Below are 16,937 nucleotides of genomic sequence, written 5' to 3' on the forward strand. Positions count from 1 at the left end.
CTCTTGACGTACAACCACTGATGAACATCTTTGGTTTTAATGAGTAAATTAGCCTATAGTTATTCCTGCCTGCCGGTATTTAGTCTGTGATATCAAATCACTAAACATTATAGCATATATAGGCCTACTAGCCAAATATTATTCAATAATAACATCAAATGTTATTAACCTTTATTTTTTTAATCAAACCAGTTTCAGAACGTTTATAATACAGAAGGAACGCTGGAACAGAAACGTTAAAATACCGATTCTGCTCGGAGTGGAGTGATTTAATTTTTTTTTTTTCGTTTTTAAGCCCTGGTATAAACTTAAGTAAAATGTTGATAAATTGTGAAGTCTTATACTGGTATCCCAGATTTCAATATTTGGTGGTTTAAATGCCTGCTTGAGGTCTCTGTGAAAGTTTTAAAGCAGTCTAATGTGCCGCTTTCAGACCGGTCACATCCGTAACGGAGAACTGTCCGTAACGTTGTTTTTTCCTCATTTATGCGAACACGAAAAATGAAATAAAATTATAATTTTTTGCTCTGTGGAGAGCCAACCCTTCTTCATTAGGTGGGCAGTTTTACTTTTGGTTTGTGCAATGTAATTCGCAGAATTCTTAAAAAATATGTTGTCACCCAAAACTTAGTGTCCCCACCAAAGCTGAGACCAAACCTACGCCCATGTAACATCTCCATGTGTGGGAAAAAAAAAAAATTTGCAGCCTCTTAAAAATGATCATAGCCTACGTTTTGAGCCTTATTCTGTATCAAACAAATCAGGCACTTGGAGCTTCAAATGAGACTGTAATAATCCCTTTTCATATAAAATCTTTGTTCTTAAAGGTGAACAACAAAAACAGATTCATAGAAATTCTTTGTGATTTTCAGATATGTACATTCAGATATGTTTCACAAGTTTTTTTTCTTTCACTTTCATTTCACTGTGCAGTTGATGAACAAAAACAGGAAAAATGAACCCAGTCAGTTCCTTATTCAGCCACCTACTAATTTAGTATTCACGAGTCTTCAGCAGGGTTTGGTAATGCTGTAGGCATCATCCTCAGAAGAAGGTAGTGAGGTATTGAAGAGGAAGTGCAGTGCAATGGCCTCCACCGTCGCGGTTCTTGTGCTTCTGTCTGCGTGTTTATTCACGGTCACAGTCGGTAAGTTAGACGGCCTGTTACAAAAATCTAAAGAAACACTTTTAGACTTGTTTTTGTGGGCGGTTTACCGATGGCTGTCAAGTATAAAAATAAATAATTTACTCAGCACTTTTACTTAAAATGCACCTAAATTTTCTGATAGGCCTACTTTAAAATATATCAGTTGTTTGTTTTTATAAAATGTGTGACATTTCCCCTCTTTCTTTAAGGTTTTGGTGATGACTGTAGAAGCTACATCACCAGCAGTAACGAGTACAAGCCCTCGATTAGCTGCGGCAACAGTATTTGGTACCAGGAGCACTGCTGTGGGACCTGCGATCACAGATTCTGCTGCTCCAGTGAACGTTTGAAGTTATCCAATCATGATCAAAACATGTGCAATATGTAAGACATTTTAAGTAGTTTCTGTCCTAATACTTAAAACTCTAAAGTCCTTTTTACACAACTTCACATGTTTATCTTACGCCTGCTGAGCAAAAGGGGATACATTTTGAAGTCTAATAAGTGTTTAAAAAGCAGGCTACATGATAAATCGATGAACCATAAAATAGTGATTTCTTCTGAAATAAGTAGTAAGTTAATGTTTTTTTCTAAAAAATTTTCTTTTAATCTAATTGTTGATAGCACACGTACATCTCGTAGACGTCTCTTTGATGTGCATGTTTACATCTGGAAGATTTTTTTAGAGTATTTGCTCATCTAAGTCTGTAAGACTTTTCCTGTCAGATGTCAAATAGACCTTTAGAAGATGTTTATGATTTAGAATGTTTGTAAAACTGACATCTTAAAGACGTCTATCAGATGTTTGTAAACAGCAAAAGCTTACAGACGTACATGTGCTATCAGGAAACCTGAAACCTTATTATCAAATTGACTTTTGTAATGTTTTTCTGTGTTACTTGAGGTTTTGTCTTCCCCTCTGCTGCTCCAAACATCGTTTCCTACACAGGTTGTGGTTGTTTTACTAAACGTCTCGGTTACGTATGTAACCCTCGTTCCCTGAAGGAGGGAACGGAGACGTACGTCAGTAGTGACCGACGAATTGGGATATCGCTTAGAGAGCCCTATCATCTTCGTGTAAACTAAAACAAGCCAATGGAATTGGCGTGCGATATTTGCATAAAGCGCACCGCCCCCGACAGGTGTATATAAATAGGAAGCAGATGCAATCGCACTCTGTTTTTCGCTGAGGAGACAACTGGTGTCCGCGCTACAGCGAGGGTACAGAAACTGTGGCGACGGGACGTACGTCTCCGTTCCCTCCTTCAGGGAACGAGGGTTACATACGTAACCGAGACGTTCCCTTTCAGTCGGTCACGTTCGACGTACGTCAGTAGTGACCGACGAATTGGGATCCCAACTAAAGCGCCACAGTTACGAAACCCCTTCCAGTGCCCAGCGCAAGCTCAGCCGCCCATAGCACCAGCTGGCGGTGAAGGGGGCGAGCTTACACCGAGAGAGTCTACTGCTGTCTAACCAATACCCACTAAGTAAACTAGACTACACTGGGGAAGCGAACCCGTAAGGGACGCTGCGGAGACCACTACCTACCCAATGGGGGAGGAGTTTACGTGGGAATACACATATGGACTGGCCCGGGGGGCAGTACGCATGTGGAGTCCCTGGGATGGCTCCACCTGGTAGGGGGAGACTCATCTGACAGGTGACAGCAGAGCTGGCTCTGCTAAGGGAAAGACACGGACTCGGCCCGTAGGGAGTTTTAAACCGTGGAAAATACACATATGGGACCGCTCACGTAGAGGGGTCACGACGTACGGGCCCCAGCCAACAGACAGCGTCAGCGACGGATGTAGGCCTGGCATCAGACACTCCGCAATGTCCGAGCCGAAGGGGGAGGCGGAGGAACTCGACAGGGTTCGCCAAGCGGGGAACACGACTGGAGTGAAAGTATGCACGTATCCGGCCAGTGGCGGGAATGGCATTGCAAGCCGACACTTAGAGTGGGTACAACACGTCTACCGACTAGTGGATGCGAGTACACGTGAGGATACCGGCTCTACACGTAGGCTATAAAACCTAGCGTACGTGTTTGGTGTCGCCCAGCCCACAGCTCTACAGATATCTGTCAGCGAGGCGCCATGAGCCAGCGCCCAGGAAGAGGCCACCCCTCTGGTGGAGTGGGCTCTCAACCCGAGCGGGCAAGGCACGCCCTGGGATTCGTACGCCAAGGCGATGGCATCCACTATCCAGTGGGCCATCCTCTGCTTGGAGACAGCCTTTCCCTTCTGCTGGCCTCCGTAACAGATGAAGAGCTGATCTGAGGTCCTGAAGCTTCGCGTTCTGTCCACGTAAACGCGCAGAGCGCGGACGGGACAGAGCAAAGCTAGGGCTGGGTCTGCCTCCTCCGAGGGCAGCACTTGCAGGTTCACTACCTGATCTCTGAAGGGAGTGGTAGGAACCTTGGGCAGGCCGGGGTCTCAGGATAACGTGAGAATCACCGGGCCCGAATTCTAGGCACGTTTCGTCGACCGAAAATGCATGCAGATCCCCTACCCTCTTCAGGGAAGCCAATACAACCAGAAGAACCGTCTTGAGAGACATTAATTTTAGGTCAACTGATCGCAAAGGCTCAAAGGGATGTCCCCGGAGAGCTGTGAGAACCAGGGTCAGATCCCAAGAGGGTACGGAGGAAGGGCGAGGAGGATTTAGTCTCCTCGCCCCCCTCAGGAATCTGACGATCAGATCGTGTTTGCCCAGGGACTTACCCTCAACTGTGTGGTGATGTGCAGCGATAGCAGCGACATACACCTTCAGGGTGGAGGGAGACAGCCTTCGCTCCAACCCTTCTTGCAGAAAGGAAAGCACGGATCCGACCGAACATGATCGGGGGTCCTCTCGGCGAGAGGCGCACCATTCGACGAACAGGTTCCACTTCAACGCATAGAGACTCCTAGTGGAAGGAGCTCTAGCGGAAGTGATGGTGTCTACGACCACTTGCGGGAGATCACTCAGAACCTCCGCATCCCGTCCAGGGACCACACGTGGAGGTTCCATAGATCGGGACGCGGGTGCCACAGGGTGCCCCGTCTCTGAGTCAGGAGGTCCTTCCTCAGAGGAATCGGCCAGGGAGGGACTGTCGCGAGGAGAATGAGGTCTGAGAACCAGGTCCGAGTGGGCCAGTACGGAGCCACTAACAGAACCTGCTCCCCGTCCTCCCTGACCTTGCACAGGAGTTGTGCGAGAAGGCTCACTGGGGGAAACGCATATTTGCGCAGACCCGGGGGCCATCTGTGTGCCAGGGCATCCGTGCCGAGCGTGCCGCCGGTCAGGGAATAAAACCACTGGCAGTGGGCAGTTTCTGGGGAGGCAAACAGGACTACCTGGGCCTCGCCGAAATGCTGCCAAATCAGCTGGACCGCCTGGGAGTGGAGCCGCCACTCGCCCGCAAGTGGAGGCTGCCGTGACAGCTCGTCTGCCGCACGGTTGAGCACACCTGAGACACGAGTGGCCCGAAGGGACCTCAGATCCTTCTGAATCCACAACAAGAGATGGCGGGCGAGTTGCGACATGCGACGAAAGCGTAAACCACCTTGACGGTTGATGTACGCAACGGCCGCAGTGCTGTGTGAGCGGACTAGAACGTGCTTGCCTGACAGCAGCTTCTTGAAGCGGGCCAGCGCAAGACTAACCGCTAGCAACTCGAGGCAATTGATATGCCAATGCAGCTGAGGCCCCGTCCAAAGACCTGCCACTGCATGCCCGTTGTACGTGGCCCCCCATCCCGTGGCAGAGGCATCTGTGGAGACCACAGCGTGCCTGGATACTCGTTTGAGGGGTACTCCGGCCCACAGGAACGAAGGGTCCAACCACCGGACAAGGGTGCGACGGCAGCTCGGTGTCACGGGGACACGGAGCGTGCCACACTGCCACGCCCATCTCGGGACCCGGCCGCGGAGCCAGTGTCGAAGCGGTCTCATATGAAGCAATCCGAGCGGCGTTACCGCGGCTGCAGATGCCATATGCCCCAGGAGCCTCTGAAAATCTTTCAGTGGAGCCGCTGTCCTGCACTTGAGCGAGCTCAGGCAGTTCAACACCGACAGTCCGTGCGACCGAGTCTAGCTCGAGACGGAGACAAGAGATCCTCTGCCCGGGGGCGAGTTTGCTCTTGTCCCAGTTGACCTGAAGACCCAACCGGCTGGGAGCTACAACCATGTCGGGTAGGACTTTGTACTGACATGCCCGACCCTCGAACACAGACCGGAGGAAGGGTCTGTGTCGAGGCAGAATCGAGACATGAAAGTACGCGTCCTTCAGGTCTATTGCTGCAAACCAATCCTGGGGACGGTCCAGGATTGGCCGTAGCCCACCGCCCTTTTTCGGTACAATGAAGTAGGGGCTGTAGAACCCCGACTTCATATCGGCTGGAGGGACCGGCTTGATTGTATCCTTCGCCAGGAGGACAGCAATCTCCACCCGGAGAACAGGTGCACTGTCCAACGACACCTGAGTGAAGTGGACAGCCCTGAAGACCGGGGGACGCCGGGCGAACTGAATCGCATAGCCGAGTCTGATAGTACGAATGAGCCAACTGGACAGGCTGGGGAGCGCTATCCACGCTTCCAGACACTGAGCCAGCGGGACCAAAGGCACCACAGACGCACCGGGGGTGGGGCAGCAAGGCAGAGAGGGACCCGACTCAGACGGCTTGGGAGCGGCCCGGAGTGGGGTCGGACTCTGCGAGGCAGCAGTGTGCATGGGAGACGGCGCACGGGACGCGGTCTGCGCCATCACACTGCCGCCTGCTGGCGAATGGGGAGGGAGCTGCCAGCGGCGAGGCGGGGCCTGGCACACTGGCAGACACACCTTGTTGTGACCTGGAGTTTGAGGAAACTGCTCTTTTTGTGAAAAAGTGGGTACAGCTGGACTCCGGAGAGCCAGCGGCGGTGGACAGACAAACACAAATTCACCCCGGCCCTCCTCCAGGGGTGGGAGAGATGGTGGAAAACTCTCCCGAAGAGCAAGATCCTTCCCCTCCAGGTTGCCCGTCTCAGTGCCGTGTTTTGCTCTTGCGTTTACCACCGGGCTTAGCGGATACGGGCTGGGCACCACGCCCGCGACCGGCACCCTGCTGCCTGGCTGGTGTAGGCTGCTGCTTTGCCATTTTAGCAGGGGCGGAGGACGATGCAGGCGGGCGCCCTCGGCGACGAGCGGGCTGAGGCTGAGCCACGGGCGGCTGGGTGGAGGCAGCAGCGGACCGCCGTGGCATGACATGACTGATGGCCTCAGCCTGCTTCTGTGCTTGTTTTTTTTGTCAAGATGCACGCCAGAATGTTTTTATAAGGCATGTTTATAAAAGCTATTTAAATATACTAATTTAACTAAGGCCTACTCCTGGCTTAATCTAAACCCTGTCTGTGAAACCAAGCCTATATATGTTAGAGGCTGAGTTTGCAACTACGACCCTGGGTTTGAATCCCGGCTTGATATGGTGTGGTTAGTTGCATTGTGCTTGTATTAAGAAAAGTACAATGTGTTTTCATTATACAGAAGAGGGCAGCTTTTAAATTTTAACAGTAAATCCTTGTGTGTTCCACAAAATAAAAGTCATATGCATTTCAAGCAGCATCAGAGTGAATTAACAGATGCTTTTTATTTACTACCTATAATATGCAAGAAACTAAAATATTAATGCTACAAATGTTTTATTTTGGAAGATACAATCAAAAACGGCGTACTCAAAATCTGCTCCACAATCTAGAGAATAACGTTCCAAATGAGGATTTTCTATGAAAGTAAAATAATGACAAATGTGTTTGAAACAAAAAGCTTGTTGAATTTCACTAATTGTAAAAAAAATATGCGGTGCTTTAACCGTGCTTGTATTTTAATGCATTCAAATTTGTAAAGCGAAATAAAAATGGATGGAAAATTGCCTATTGAATATGACAGGTTGTATTTTTAAACAGAATTAATATTTTGGAAGTGAAATCTGAAAGGTGAATATGGATTTTGACTTTTTAATAATGAAAATGTTTGGAATTGAAACATTCACAGCTCAAATATAAACTAAACTAAAATTTTAGCCCTTAAAAATGCAAGCCCTAAAAATATATTTTTTTTCTTAGTGTCAACAGTATTTTAACAATCTGAAGAACCATTTGTGTAAAGGTTCTTCATAAAACAGTAGATGCCAATAAAGAACCTTTATGTAGTGTCTAGAAGTGAATTTAAATGTCCAATCTCCAAACTAACTGCAGATACATGGGAAAATAAATAACATTTAAATAAATAAAACTAATTAATAAAATTATAATATATAAATAAGATTTTTACCCTTATGTGGTCTTCGGGGTTTGCTCAAATAAAAAAAACTGTTCACTTTGTCCAAATGGCACGATATGATGATATCTGTTTTTATGTTAGTGTAAAAAAAGAAAGTTACGCTCGTGGTCTTCGGGGTCTCTGGAGTAATAGAAAATGTAATTTTGTAACAATAGAATATATTTTTTAAAAACCAATGTAATTTTACTCTGTTAATGTTTTTACTCAACATTTGTGCAGTTTTTGGAGGATTCGTGATATATTTTAAATTTATATAAAATAAATTAACAAATATTTTTAAAAATAGGTTTTTATGCATAAACAGCTTTTTATGTAAAATTCACTTCATAAAAGGCCCAGATTTCTAACTTTCATTCATGTGGATAACATGGATAATTTGACATGGTTTCATTTCTGTCTATGTGTGTTGTGCGTTGTGCGTTGTTTCTGATTTTGAGGATGGATTTTGTCCAGTTTCTAAGGGGGGTCTCCGGAGATTACATTATTGATGATATTAGGCAAGGCAAGGCAAGGCAAGGCAATTTTATTTGTATAGCACATTTCATACACAATGGTAATTCAAAGTGCTTTACATAAAAAAGAATAATAAAAATAGAACATAAGGAATAGAAATAACAGTAAAAACAAAGAATTTTGCTATCTGGATGGAAGAGCTAGGAAGTCTCAGGGAGTTTGTTGTTGTTGTTGTTGTTGTTGTCGTCCATCAGAGTTGGATCTAAACGGATCTATTCATCAGAGCGGATCAGAATGGATCTTCCTCATCCAACAGGACTGCTACCTGTTAAGGCACTTCAAACTGATAAACACAGTTTCTCCCAGTTCTTTCAACCAGACAGCAATATTTAAAATGCATCAAAAGTCAGAATAACAAGATGATACATAAAAGATATAAAATACATTAAAAATTAAATAAAAACAGGAAAAGGAATTAAAAGAATAAAAAGATAATACGTATAAAATAAAGTGCAAAGAGTTCGGACATAGCACAGTGCTCAATCAGCAAATGCATAGATAAAAAGATGTGTTTTGAGTCTGGATTTGAATGTGGCTACAGTTGGAGCACACCTGATCTCTTCTGGAAGCTGGTTCCAGCTGCGGCTGGCGTAACAGCTAAAAGCAGACTCTCCCTGCTTTGAGTGAACCCTTGGTATTTCTAAATGACTTGATCCTGATGATCTGAGTGATCTGTTAGGTTTATATTCTATGAGCATATCTGCAATGTATTGAGGTCCTAGGCCATTGAGTGATTGAGGACCTGAGGACTGGTGTGATGTGTTCATGTTTTCAGGTTCTGCTCAGAATCCTGGCAGCAGCATTCTGTACGAGCTGCAGCTGTCTTATGGTCTTTTTGGGAAGACCAGTGAGGAGCCCATTACAATAATCCACCTGGCTGGTGATGAAAGCATGAACAAGTTTCTCTAAGTCTTGACTGGAGACAAAGCATCTAGACTCCAAAATCACACCAAGATTCCTGACTTGATTTTTAGTTCTTTGACCCCTAGAGTGAAGGTACATGTTCACTTTGAGAACTTCATCTTTGTTTCCAAATGCAATGATTTCAGTTTTGTCTTTGTTTAACTGAAGGAAGTTTAGACACATCCAATTTTTAATTTCATCAATGCACTGGCACAGGGAGTCATTGGGGCTGTAGTCGTTAGGTGATAGGGCTAGGTAAATCTGGGTGTCATCTGCATAGCTGTGATATGCAATTTGGTTCTTTCTCATTATTTGGCTCAGTGGCAGCACATATAGGTTGAACAGGAGGGGTGCAAGAATTGAACCTTGAGGGACTCCGCATATCATGGATGTCCACTCAGACTTATGGTCACCGATACTCACATAATAACCTCTCCCTTCTAAGTATGACCTGAACCATTTTAGGACCATCCCAGAAAGCCCAACCCAGTTTTCCAGTCTGTCAAGAAGAATGTTGTGATCGACAGTGTCAAACGCAGCACTGAGGTTGAGTAGAACCAGCACTGTTAATTTACCTGAATCTGTGTTAAGGCGAATATCATTTATTATCTTTATGAGTGCTGTCTCTGTGCTGTGATGCGGTCGGAAACCAGATTGAAAGTTGTCAAAGTATCCATTCAAGCTTAGGAACTTGTTCAGCTGATTGAAAACAACTTTTTCAATGATCTTGCCTATGAAAGGAAGATTTGAAATTGGCCTGTAGTTGCTCAATATGGTGTTATCCAGATTGCTCTTTTTCAGGAGGGGCTTGACAACTGCAGTTTTCAGGGATTTTGGAAAAGTCCCAGAGAGAAGTGAGGCATTTACCACTTCTAGGAGATCGGCTTCTAAACAGTTAAACACACTTTTGAAAAAAGATGTGGGAAGTGTGTCAAGTGCGCAGGTTGATGTTTTAAGGTGCTGTACTGTTTCTTCCAAAATTTTACCATCAATTGATTCGAAAACAGACATAATAGCTGCTTTCTGATGTTGTGATCTGATCTGTTTTACCCCAGTGCAGCTCAAGGATGTGCTAATCGCCTTTCTGATATTATTAATTTTCTCAGAGAAGAAGGAAGCAAACTCACAGCATTTGATGTCTGAGAGCATTTCACTGGGAATCTGACTTGGGGGGGTTTGTTAGTCTCTCTACTGTAGCAAAAAGAGTGCGGGTGTTGTTTAAGTTTTTGTTTATAATATTTGAGAAGAAGGTCTGTCTAGCTTTGCCTAATTTCACATTGAAAGCATGAAGAATATCTTTATAGATGTTATAATGGATTTCAAGTTTTGTCTTTCACCACATGCGCTCAGCTTTTCTGCATTGTCTTTTCATATTTTGCACTGCTGTTGAGTTTCTCCATGGTGATTTTTGTCTGCCACTTTTCTTCCTGACTTTCACAGGAGCAATGTTATCAATGACATTCTGTACTTTTGAGTTAAAAGAATCAAGGAGAAAATCAACAGAGTCTGCAGATATGCTTGGTGTTAAAGATATAGCCTTCATGAACAGTGCACTAGTATTCTCATTTAAGCATCGCTTTTTGACCGAGATAGATCTAGCTTCAACAGTTGGAGAGATCAATAAATCAAAGAAAATACAGAAATGATCAGATAGCGCTGCATCCTTAATGATAATGGATGAAATGTTTAGACCCTTACTAATAATTAAATCTAGAGTGTGTCCACGATTGTGTGTAGGTCCATGTACATGTTGAGTCAGATCAAAAGTATTCAAAACAGTTATGATTTCTTTTGCCATATTGGATTCTGAATTTTCTATGTGGATGTTAAAGTCCCCAGTAATAGCAAAACAGTCAAACTCAGAAGAAATTGCTGATAACAGTTCTGTAAAGTCCTCCACAAAGGCTGGAGAGTATTTTAGAGGCCTGTAGATAACTATAAGTAGAATGCGAGGAGCACCTTTTAACACAATACCCAAGTATTCGAAAGACAAGTAATCACCAAATGACACTTGCTTGCATTGATAGACATCTTTAAATAGAGCAGCAACACCTCTCCTAACAGCTCTGCAGACACTCATAAAAGTAAAGTTAGGAGGGGCTGTTTCATTCAGGATTGTTGCACTGCAGCTGTCTTCAAGCCATGTTTCATTCAGAAGAATAAAATCTAGGTTGTTTGTGGTTATTAAGTCATTGACTAGAAGTGATTTATTTTTAAGTGAGCGGATGTTTAAAAGTGCTAACTTAACAGTCTTACTTTCTGTCTCTACAGTAATCTTAGTTTGACGTGTAATAGGTAGCAGATTAAATGGCTTTGCCAAACGGTTTGAGAAGGCCTTAGGCTTTCTATAACGTAATAAAACAGAAATAGAGAAAGCTACAGGCACACTGGGTTCCCACTTGTTCTGTAAACATTTGATAAAGTCACTGTTATCATAGCGGGGACCCGACACACATCACTGAGAGCTGTTATCAGTTGTTTTTGGTTCACCTAGAACAGACGGAGGAGGTTGAGGGGCCTGGCGTTGTGGCAGGGGCAGAAGAGCTCTCACAGGAGGAGGAGGAGAAGGGCGAGCTGGGCCCACAGGCTTTGGTGGTTTCGGGGCTTGACGCTTTTTTGTTGATATCTGGGGGCTCGCAGCAAAAGAGTGGGAGAGTTTGGTTCCAGCATACACCAGTTCCTCCTTTTTCTCTGAGAAGCACAGAAGAGGGGATGCTGGAGAAAGGGATAACATGTCCGGTGAGAGGGGCTGTTGCTCTGGTGTTACCGTAGGCTGTAATATGTTGTCCTGGCTTCCCTGGCTGTTTTCCCGAAAGTCGTCCTTGGGTGCTGAATCTTGGAGCAGTTCTAACACGTCACTGTCTCTCGGTGAGCTCTGTGGGCAGGGCTCAGTCAGGATTGTGTGTGTGAGCAGTGGTTGTTGTGGCTGCGTGGTGTTATCATTGACCTTGTGGGATGTGTCAACCGCATGTCCATTCAGGTGCTGAAATGAAGTCCTGTGGTCAGTTGTACTCTGTCCAGGTGTGTTTGTGCCATTCAGGTTGAGTGGATTTGCACACATTGCTGAAGGATGATGGAGGCAGAAGTAGATATTGTCCTTTAGCACTCTTGAGCCCAGTTTGTTTGGGTGCAGGTCATCATGAGTGAACAGTTGTCTCTGACTCCAGAACAGATTGAAGTTGTCGATGAAATTCAGTCCTTTTAAGTTGCAGGTTTTTTGCAGCCATGTGTTAAGACCAAGTAACCGTGTAAATCTATTTGTTCCTCTTGCTGGGAATGGTCCACTGATGAACGACTGAACTTTTAGTCTTTTAAGCATTTCAAAAAGTTCATTGAAATCCCTCTTAAGGAGTTCTGACTGCTCCTTCCGAATATCATTCTTCCCCACATGAATGATTAGTCGTTTTGCAGTTTTATATTTCATCAGAATGCTCTTAAGTTCCCTGTTGACATCAAAAACTGTTGCTTGTGGAAGACAGCATGTAGTTGTATCCCTGCTGCTAATGTTTCTGATAATAGAGTCACCCACTATCAGAGTCCTGGGCTCGGCTCCTCTCTGAGCTGAGTGATGCTGACTGTTCAACCTTGAGCGGCAGTTAGCTGCATTAAAATGTGTGCCTCGTGACAATCTGATGTCTCGAGTGCCTTTGGGTCTTGCTCCCTGTGTGTGCCATCGATTAATATGTTGATCAATTTCGGCACTCAGTACGGTCTGTTTAGGGGCATTAGATTCATGGGACTCACCGACTGTGTGCCTAGGACGTCCATGATGAAGCTCTGTTGTGTGTTCCTTCTGGTTTGGTAGTCCCGCAAGTAACTTCGTTTCAAGAACTGCAATCCTTTGTAGACGTCTGTGGCAGTTTGTGCAGCAGGTAGATTCTTCAACCAGAGGAGGCATATTATTTCTAATCCCTTTGGATGTAGGCAGCTGTGTTTTCCCTTCTCCGGAATGTAAGCTGATGGCTGCCGTCAGTGGGAGGCTGGTTGGATAAAAATTCCCCTTTTTTGTAGCAATTCTTCCAGTTAAAAATATTGTTGGTGCCAAGATTTGTCGTTTGAGCACTGTGCCTATTTGCTGTAGTTAAAATTAGGAGATAAAATATAAAAGCAATAGAGCAAAGCGCGGAGCTGTAGGCAATAGCGTCCGAACTGTATCGAAGCAGGAAGCAGTAAATTATTGAATTATTGAAAAACTGAATTTTTTTTTTTCCGTACAAAAAATGGTAAACTTTGACAAAGTGTTATAATTGTGATTTCATAACATTTAGATTTGAATTCAACTGAAAAAAAACTTGTGAAAAGATGTCTTTTTAGTTATTCAAATAGCACATAGCAAATAGTGGAGCTCTGCAGCCATCTATTGGTAAAAGTGATAGGTTTTTTTTTTACTTTTATAACTGCATTTTCCAAAAGATTGGCAAAAATCTTACACTAAACCATGTCAAATCATCCATGTTATCCACATGAATCAAAGTTAGAAATCTGAGCCTTTTATAAAGTGAATTTTACATAAAAAGCTGCTTTTGCATAAAAACCTATTTAAAAAAATATATTTTTAATTTATTTATATAAATGTAAAATATATCACAAATCCTCCAAAAACTGTAGTAACATTACTACATGTAGTAAAAACATTAATAAACAGAGTAAAATTACATTGGTTTTTAAAAAATATATTATATTGTTACAAATTTACATTTTGTTGCCTGGGGTCTCCAGAGACCCCGAAGACCACGAGTGTAGCCCCTAAACGAAGACCGCACAAGGGTTAAAGATGAAATGTACTAGAACATGATAAACAGTGTTTATAATGCTTGTTGCTTCATATTTTTATCATAATCTGTCCCACAGCAAAGGCGATGCTCTTGCCCTCATTGTGTCAGTAGTAGTGGGGACTGTGGTCATCAGCACTGTGTTCATCATCTGCTGCTGCTGCCCCTGCTGCTGTATCTATAAAATGTGCAAAAAACCCCGACGTAAGTGTTTTAGTGACAACAGAACATTACAATGTTACATTATTTAGACTGGTAATAAAGTGATGAAAATTTTCATTTTTCTGTCTCATTTTTCCGACAGCTGTGGTAGGAACGCATGTAACGACAGTCATGAATACTCAATGCATTCAGCAGCCTGTCATGCAGGGAGCTCAGTATCCAGCATACCAGCCTGTGCCGACTCATCCGGGCTACGGCGGTCAGCCTATGCAGACGGGACCATATCAGGGACAGCCATACGCACCAGGACCCCCACCCCCATATCACACAGTTGGTAAGAAGACTTAGTATTGGAGCAGGAGTGCAAAACTAATTTCCTGTAGTTCCTGTTTAGTTCAACAGTAGTTTTCAAATAAGCCTGAAGGACATCAGGTGCATTTAAGGTGCATTCAGGCTGTGGCCCTCCAGGAACTGAGTTTACACCCCTGTACTAGAGATTGCATACACTAGTTGGGTACATACATGTTGGGTATACATATATATATTAAATAAGTTTTTATGACAGACACCATTTAAGCGTTTAGATTTCAAAAAAACTAATTGGAGTAGAAACATAGTTATGTAATTATAAAGTTAGTATTATAATTTTATTATTAGTAAAAACTTCCTTGTGTGTAATTTAAGTGTTTGTATACAAATCAGCTAATATTAACCTTCTATATACTAATGTAATACCAGCTGACTCCCTGAATTGTTTACAGCATTAGTTTAATTATAGTTACAGAAAATTTGCCATGTACTGAGTCTGATATTAATCCAAATTAATTGATATCGAATCAAATTGATAATTGAATTGCAAGCTTGTGAATTGAATCTGTCAGATAATAAAGTTGACACTATTTTTTGTGTTTTTTTAAAAGAGTAACATAAAGCACGAATACTCAAGTAACTATTGTTTTGACAAGTAACTGACAAGTTACCTAGTACTGGGCAGAGTGAGACCATATACTGATATTTTCCTTGGAAATTATTAATTTGTGTCTTTTCCCATTCCCAGCGAGCCCTGGATATCCCAGCAGTCAGGCTGCATATGCCGGAAGTCAGGCCATGTACCCCACGCAGCCGCCTGCGCAGCCCGGTGCCGCTCATCTGCCCTCAGAGGAATTCAGTCAGCCGGCCTATAACCCCGCCTACATGCAGCCACCGAAGACTTGTTACTAAACCACAAGTGTCACATCAGTCATTGTTGGATTGTGGAAGTTGACGCAGTTTCACACATTGTACAAAACACATTGTGTTATTGTCAGTTATTTCTGTTTTATTTTCAGTCTGTCCTTTCAGTTTAGTTTTCATTCTGTGACACTTTAAAAGTAAAGTTGTAGATAAAACAAAGATTGGTGGAATAAGTTTTAAAAGAAAATAGTGTTTCAGTCTATATAATTTTCAAAATTTCACATTTAACTCAATGTTATTTGCCATTTCTTTGTGATTAAATGTGAAATTTTTACTAGCGTTTTTACGAGTAAAAAATTTTTCTACACATATTCAGTGTTTTTTACTTTCAGTATACATTTTTCTAGTATTAGTATACTAATATTGAACTGTATAATATCTTTGATAGAATTTGATATACTAAAAAGACTGAAATCTACTTGGTAACACTTTACAATAAGCTTCATTAGTTATAACTACATGAATTAATAATGAACTGCACTTCTACAGCATTTATTCATCTTTGTTAATGGTAATTTCAGCTTTGTTAATGGTAATTTCATCTTTGTTAATGGTAATTTCAGCTTTGTTAATGGTAATTTCCGTTAACAGCACAACGCTCACAGAAACATAAATGTCATTCTGTTTAAAGAAAGTGTCAACAAGTTTTCCATTTTGAGTTCTTTCCTTTGAGGGTCTAAAGTCGCGTCTGAACAACAATGACTGATGCAGTTTAAAAGTGGGCCTGTGCTGTCAGGGTAAGAAAAGGGTTACATTTTATTAAAACAACCTTTAAAAGCATTAGCAAACCACATGTTTTTTGTACAGTCATTCACAGTTCCTTTTCTGATTGTTTTTTTGTTTTGTTTTTTTAAGATTTTGTAAATGTTTAACTTACTGCTGTTTTATATTTAATGTCTATGTGTGCAAAATCTGAAAAGCTTGATGTTAGTATATTTTGTAATGTCTCTTAAAAAAAGAGGGGAAAAAGGGAAGTTAAAGGAGGTCCTAGGACATCAAAAAAACTTCAAACTCAACAAAGTCGACAACTAACAGCAAACCTGCTGGAGAAAAATACACCTAAAGGTTTTAGACTGTTTTTTATGTAATGTTTGGTGAAGTTACAGCACTTGAATGTTTATGGGACCCCCTACTGGTTAAATAAAAAAGAAATAAGAAAGAAAGTGCTTGTATTATTTATAATTAATCTAATTGTAATGAGTATTTTATATATTTGACTACTTTTATGTATTTCAATATTTTTAAATTCTGTGTATATGGTTTTTACCCTTATTTTTCACAGATTAGTAGAGAGAAATTCTTCTTAATGTTTTGAACATGATCTCAGAAATCATGTTTTAGTCTAATGCTATTTTGATAGCTTGGTACTACTGAATGACTACATTATTAATTTACTGTGGTATTGACATACTCCAGTGTAGTCCAAAACAATAAATACAAACATCACCTCCTTGCATCCACTAGATGTTACTGTGAGGAAAATGCTTTAGGTCTCCATAAACTTCTCCACAACCTGACTAGTTTTTTCCCTACTTAAAGGGTTAGTTCACCCAAAAATGAAAATAATGTAATTAATTACTCACCCTCATGTCGTTCCACACCCGTAAGACCTTCATTCATCTTCGGAACACAAATTAAGATATTTTTGATGAAATCCAATTGCTCAGTGAGGCCTCCATGGACAGCGATGCTATCCAAACTCTCAAGGTCCATAAAGGTACTAAAAACACATTTGAAACAGTTCATGTGAATGACCTTCAACCGTTTGGGCTCCATTGAAGTCCACTGTATGGAGAAAAATCCTGAAATGTAATTTATTTTCAACTGAAGAAAGAAAGACATGAACATCTTGGATGACATGGGGGTGAGTAAATAATCAGGAAATTTTGATTTGAAAGTGAACT

The 16,937-nt window shown here is 42.4% G+C and overlaps 1 protein-coding gene across 1 annotated transcript; it reads left to right on the forward strand.

Moving 5' to 3' along the window:
- The first annotated feature begins 983 nt into the window (after nt 1-983).
- LOC137027859 (protein shisa-5-like) lies at nt 984-16,199 on the forward strand. The gene is made up of 5 exons (XM_067396442.1): nt 984-1,147; nt 1,357-1,531; nt 13,718-13,842; nt 13,943-14,134; nt 14,858-16,199. Exons 1-5 carry the CDS (start codon nt 1,087-1,089, stop codon nt 15,019-15,021), a joined length of 717 nt encoding a protein of 238 aa, XP_067252543.1. The 5' UTR covers nt 984-1,086; the 3' UTR covers nt 15,022-16,199.
- The last annotated feature ends 738 nt before the right edge of the window (nt 16,200-16,937 follow it).

The sequence above is a fragment of the Chanodichthys erythropterus genome, chromosome 10, assembly GCF_024489055.1.
Source record: "Chanodichthys erythropterus isolate Z2021 chromosome 10, ASM2448905v1, whole genome shotgun sequence".
Classification (NCBI taxonomy): Eukaryota; Metazoa; Chordata; class Actinopteri; order Cypriniformes; family Xenocyprididae; genus Chanodichthys; species Chanodichthys erythropterus.

Coding starts and splice junctions, on each gene's coding strand:
- LOC137027859 (XM_067396442.1), top strand. CDS start 1,087: ATGGCCTCCACCGTCGCGGTTCTTGTGCTTCTGTCTGCGTGTTTATTC. Junction 1,532..13,717: donor GATCAAAACATGTGCAATAT/GTAAGACATTTT, acceptor TCTGTCCCACAG/CAAAGGCGATGCTCTTGCCC. Junction 13,843..13,942: donor AATGTGCAAAAAACCCCGAC/GTAAGTGTTTTA, acceptor TTTTTCCGACAG/CTGTGGTAGGAACGCATGTA.